This window comes from Penaeus chinensis, chromosome 32, assembly GCF_019202785.1.
Source record: "Penaeus chinensis breed Huanghai No. 1 chromosome 32, ASM1920278v2, whole genome shotgun sequence".
Classification (NCBI taxonomy): domain Eukaryota; kingdom Metazoa; phylum Arthropoda; class Malacostraca; order Decapoda; family Penaeidae; genus Penaeus; species Penaeus chinensis.
The window spans coordinates 2,934,799-2,939,798 of NC_061850.1; the positions used below are offsets into that span (position 1 = coordinate 2,934,799).

A 5,000-nucleotide genomic window follows, 5' to 3' on the forward strand; every position below is an offset into this window, starting at 1 on the left:
ATGTGTAATTTTAATTCCAATGCTAGAAAATTAGAATATACTATAATCAGCTTGTCCATTAGATTGTAACAAATTCCCTGATTTATCATAGGAATGTGTGTGTCTATCAAGAAGGATAAAAGACCATTGCAGTAGAACAGATAGAAAAAAAAATATAGGAATGAAAAATAAGAAGATCAATCAAAAGATTTTTAAAGATGTTTCCCCAAAATGCAAAGAGATTCCTTGAAATGTGTATCCTTAGGTGTGCAAGGATGGCGGCATCACCGTGTGGGATTGCAGCACTGATGAGAGCGGCCTCATCCCTGAGTGCGAGAACCCTTACAAGGTCCGAGAAGGGGGAGGGAAGGCAGGTGCAGAAGAGGAAGAAGAGGATGACATTCCCATTACCCAGGAAGAGATAGAGGAAGATGACATGAAGGTAGAGAAGGCTGTGAAAAAGGAAGAAGGTAAGGAAAGGTGTTGAAAGGGGTGGTTTTAGAAGGATCTGAAAAGGGTGAGGAAGGAATTCTGGAAGGGGAAATAAAGGGTTTTGATTTTTTTTCTTTTTTTTTCTAAAGGTAAAGATATTTCTGTCAGTGTAAGGGATCTTGGCAAGATAGAGCACAGATCATATGAGAATGATGTGTATATTGAATAATACAGTGTCCTAGTTTCTTAGTTTATTGAATCTGTTTACAAACTGGAGAGCATGGGGAGAACAGGAGAATGAGAAACCACATGATTATTTTATGTGAACCATCCACCTTCTCTTGTAGAAGGGGAACAAATCCACTTTGTAAATATAATAAGTATTGTAAACTATAATGTAAAATTGAGTTATTATTTTGTTTTTAGATAGATGACGTTTGAATGTAACTCGCCTTTCTGTAACCCATTAATCATTATTTGATTTATTTCATGCACTGACTTTTTTTTTTTTTTTTTTTTACACACACACACAGATGGCTACCTCAGTACTTACTCATGAAAGGTTCATTTAATAGATTTACCTGGTCTTATCATCATCATCAATCAGTCATCAGTCAATCAAACAATCAATTAACCATGCTTGAATGTATTTGAACCAGGACTGTTTTAAGGCATATACCTTCAATTTTGTGTCTTTATTATATCATTATTTGATTTATTATATATCTTTTTCACTTCCAGCAGCGAAAGACAACCAAAGTAAAGACAGAGTGTTCTACACTCGTCGTTATAAGCTGAACGTGAACAGTCACCTAAAGGGCATGAGCACCACAGTGACGGCAACAGCTTTCCACAAGCGCAACAAGATGATGGTCACGGCGTGTGAGACAGGAGACTTCCTGCTCTTTGACATGAATGATCAGGGAGCTCTTGTTCATTCCCTGAATATATCCAATCAGGTGAGGACACAAGGGGAGTCTATTTTAATTGGGGATGAGGGAGCTTTTGACCAATTTCTGATTTATTTTATTCCTTTTTTATGTATTTGGTTTTGTATTGCATTTTCTCTTTCTTTTATTGTTATTGTTATTTCACTCCTGCTGCATCCTGTTCCCTTTTGTGGCCTTTTACAGATGAATTTTAGTTAAATAATTCAACTCAGAGTAGCCTTTATAAATGCAAAATAATTTTTATCTTAAAATTTTGCTTGTGTGGCTTACATTCTCCCTGCCCAACATTAATTTTTCTTTCACTCTCCGTAGAAAATCACAAGCGTGGCATTGAACCCTAGTGGTGACTGGATCGCCCTTGGTGTCTCTTCCATCGGTCAGCTCTTGGTCTGGGAATGGCAGAGTGAGACTTACATCCTTAAACAACAGGTTAGTTTAGTTTCCATATACTTCTCTGAATGGCATTTTATTGCATAATTAAACTATTTAGATTTGTGTGAATATTCAGTATGACTTACACACTATACGAGGATGTTTTGACATTCATTCTGGTCTGTTGAAAGGGTTAAGAATGTGATATTATTTCAGGGTCATTATAACAGTATGAGAGTTGTGACGTACTCCCCAGATGGTCAGAACCTAGCAACAGGTGGTGAAGATGGCAAGGTATGACCAATGTTTTTTTTACATGTTGATGATATTACACTTTGTTTTACTTATTTTTGTTTTTTTATTGTTTTTATCGTTCTTTCTACTAATTAATATGCTCAGCTCTATATTTATTCTGTTAGTTTTAATCCCTTGAATAAAATGGTACCTCATAGTATTATGATGGTTACTGGTTTAAAGGGATTGTTGGTCCAGGGAAAATTCTAGTTGAGTTTTATATATTGTGTCTCATGTATAATTCCATTGATTAGAGATACTTTCTAGATTAGGGGTTCTTGACAGGGGTACCCTTTGATGGTATAGGAACCAAATGCTAGGGTTATGGGACTCAGTTTTAGGATAAATATATTTGTTTGATATATTAATTTATATATTGGTAGACAGATTATTAAGTAGCACTATAATAAACAAAAAAAGCAGAAACAACAAATGTTCTTTCTTCAACTAATAACTGATGACGATTATTTTGACAGCAAAATGATTGGGCAATCCATAAGAGTTTAGAATCATCAAAAGGTTAAGAATCCATGCTCTAGATTTTATGTGAATTCTTCAACAGTTTTTAGGGCATCTCATAGCTGATAATACTATTTTTCTGATTAATAAAAAAAAATTTAGAGTTGATGTGGAAGCAACTTGAGAATGCTAAACCATAATATATTTTGATAGGTCAAGTTATGGTCAACCCAGTCCTCGTTCAGCTACGTCACTTTCTCAGAACACACAGCTCCCATCACAGGACTGGAGTTTACCCAGAGTGGGAGAGCAGTTATTTCATCTTCACTGGATGGTACAGTACTTGAGTATATATGTTTTTATTGACTGATATATGCAACTATTAATCAATTTTATTTTATTGATATCTTAGAGAAGGTAGTTATATCAGTGTTATTTATGTTTTTGTAAAAGCCATTTGTATGTAATGTTGCTCTGTTTCATCATTCTAATATCTTATCACATGTGTTTTTGTCATAGGGCTGTGTTAAGGTAGGCCTATGGGAGTTTATGGAACAATGAGAAAGAGGAGTTATTTTACCAAAAGCCAAAATACAATATGCAATACCTTTTTTTCAATATATGTATAACGGCTACCAAAACTACTAGATACATTACACATATTGAATGAGGTTGTCCAATTGGAACTGGAGATAAATAGTATAAGAATTTTTAGCTCCTGGCAGGCTACGATTGTGAATTTTGTTAATATTATTGTGAATTTTGTTAATATTATTATAACTTGAATTATTTTATTGCATTTTCTCTATTTATTTATGTATTGCTCTGATTGCAGGAACTGTACGAGCTTTTGATCTGATTAGGTACAGAAATTTCAAGACCTTGACTTCCCCACGTCCAACACAATTCACGTGCGTCACTGTTGACAGTAGTGGAGAGCTGATAGCTGCAGGAGGCCAAGATAAACACGATATTTACTTGTGGTCACTCAAGTTGGGGAAGTTGTTAGAGGTATGTGTGGTATGAAGCTTGTATATAGGAGAGAAAGCTCTGTAAATTATCAGGCAGCTTGATTATTGTCATTGTTTGGAATATGATTTTTGTGTAATTGTAACTACTGAATATTAATCTTACATTAATTCTTAACCATACCTTTTTCACCAGTTTTCCTAGAAAAAGTCAACCCTATTTTAAATTTCAGTTTTTGATAATTGTCTTCTCACTCAAGACATATTTCAATTTGCTGTTTTACACATAATACCCTCCTCATCTTCTACCAGGTTTTAGGTGGCCACACGGGACCAGTTGTTAGTGTGCAGTTCTCCAAGCAGCCAGGAAGCACAATGATGGTATCGACAGCCTGGGATGGCACAGTGAAAGTATGGGATGCCATCAATGATACAGCAGCCAAGGAGAATGTCATGATGTCAGCTGATGGTAGGTGTTTGATGTGTCAACTCTTGAGGCTGTAATTGTTGGAAGCTATCCTTAATTGTGTACTAGGAAGTGCTGTGAAATGTGTACAGTAGAAGTCATATAATTGCCAGTAGGATGGAGAGGATTACTGTCCATAGGCTTAAAAGTTTAAGATTCTTTTATGGGGACCAGATTTTATAATTGGTATGATTAGAGAGATAGAAATCATTGTTATTGGTGCTTTATCTGTAGGCACACTTCCTAGCCTACTATTATGGTCTTCCATTCCAGGACTTTGTGTAGCATTCCGGCCAGATGGGAAACAGGTAGCTGTTGCGACACTTGATGGACAGATCACGATGCTGAATCCAGCTACTGGCCGTCAAGAAGGGAACATTATCGGACAGGCTGACCTTGGTGCTGGGCGGTCGGCAAAAGATAAAGTCACAGCAAAGAAGAATCTAGAGTCAAAGTAAGTAGAGAGGGAACAACAGCTTTTTTCAAATTATAGTTATATTGATGGAAACCATATGTGAAAGAGATTAGATTAGGTGATTCTTTGATGAATATTGCTTGTTCTTTTGATATCAGAGTTGTTTTCTAATATAGTTTGTTCTTACTACTCAGCAATCATTATAACACTTGCCTCCCATTAACAGAGCCTTCACTACCTTGTGCTATTCTTCGGATGGGAAATATTTGATTGCTGGAGGACAGAGCAAGCATGTTTGCATATACAGTATTGAGGATGAAATTCTTATCAAAAAGTTCCAAGTGACAAAGAACAAAAGTTTTGATGCCATGAGTGTAAGTTATCTGAGTCTCATTATCATTATTTCAATATTTATAATAGCATTTTTCTTTTAATTGATAATTGTGTACTCCACTATTTTGCAGAAGTAGATAAATCCTACGTTAACCACTTATTGGTTGTGTATATGGAAATACTTTAATTAACTTTTGTCTAGAAAGAAAATAAGAAATAAATGCATAGTCATGAAAATATATATAAAAGATTTGTCTGCCATGTGAGCATATATGCCTTTTCTATACTTCTATTCATGCATGGGCATGTGTGCGTTTGTATATTATCTCACA

The 5,000-nt window shown here is 35.4% G+C and overlaps 1 protein-coding gene across 2 annotated transcripts in view; it reads left to right on the forward strand.

Annotated features, from left to right (window-relative positions):
* The window catches only part of LOC125042684 (periodic tryptophan protein 2 homolog), an 11,657-nt gene that overhangs the window by 2,169 nt on the left and 4,488 nt on the right, over positions 1-5,000 (forward strand). The window contains exons 6-14 of one of the 2 annotated variants that reach the window (XM_047638493.1): positions 245-449; positions 1,153-1,370; positions 1,674-1,790; positions 1,950-2,027; positions 2,700-2,820; positions 3,322-3,497; positions 3,767-3,923; positions 4,194-4,374; positions 4,562-4,709. In XM_047638493.1, the coding sequence (XP_047494449.1) occupies positions 245-449; positions 1,153-1,370; positions 1,674-1,790; positions 1,950-2,027; positions 2,700-2,820; positions 3,322-3,497; positions 3,767-3,923; positions 4,194-4,374; positions 4,562-4,709 (1,401 nt within the window). The remainder of the gene's footprint in view (positions 1-244; positions 450-1,152; positions 1,371-1,673; positions 1,791-1,949; positions 2,028-2,699; positions 2,821-3,321; positions 3,498-3,766; positions 3,924-4,193; positions 4,375-4,561; positions 4,710-5,000) is intronic. The other variant, XM_047638494.1, reaches the window with a different exon arrangement.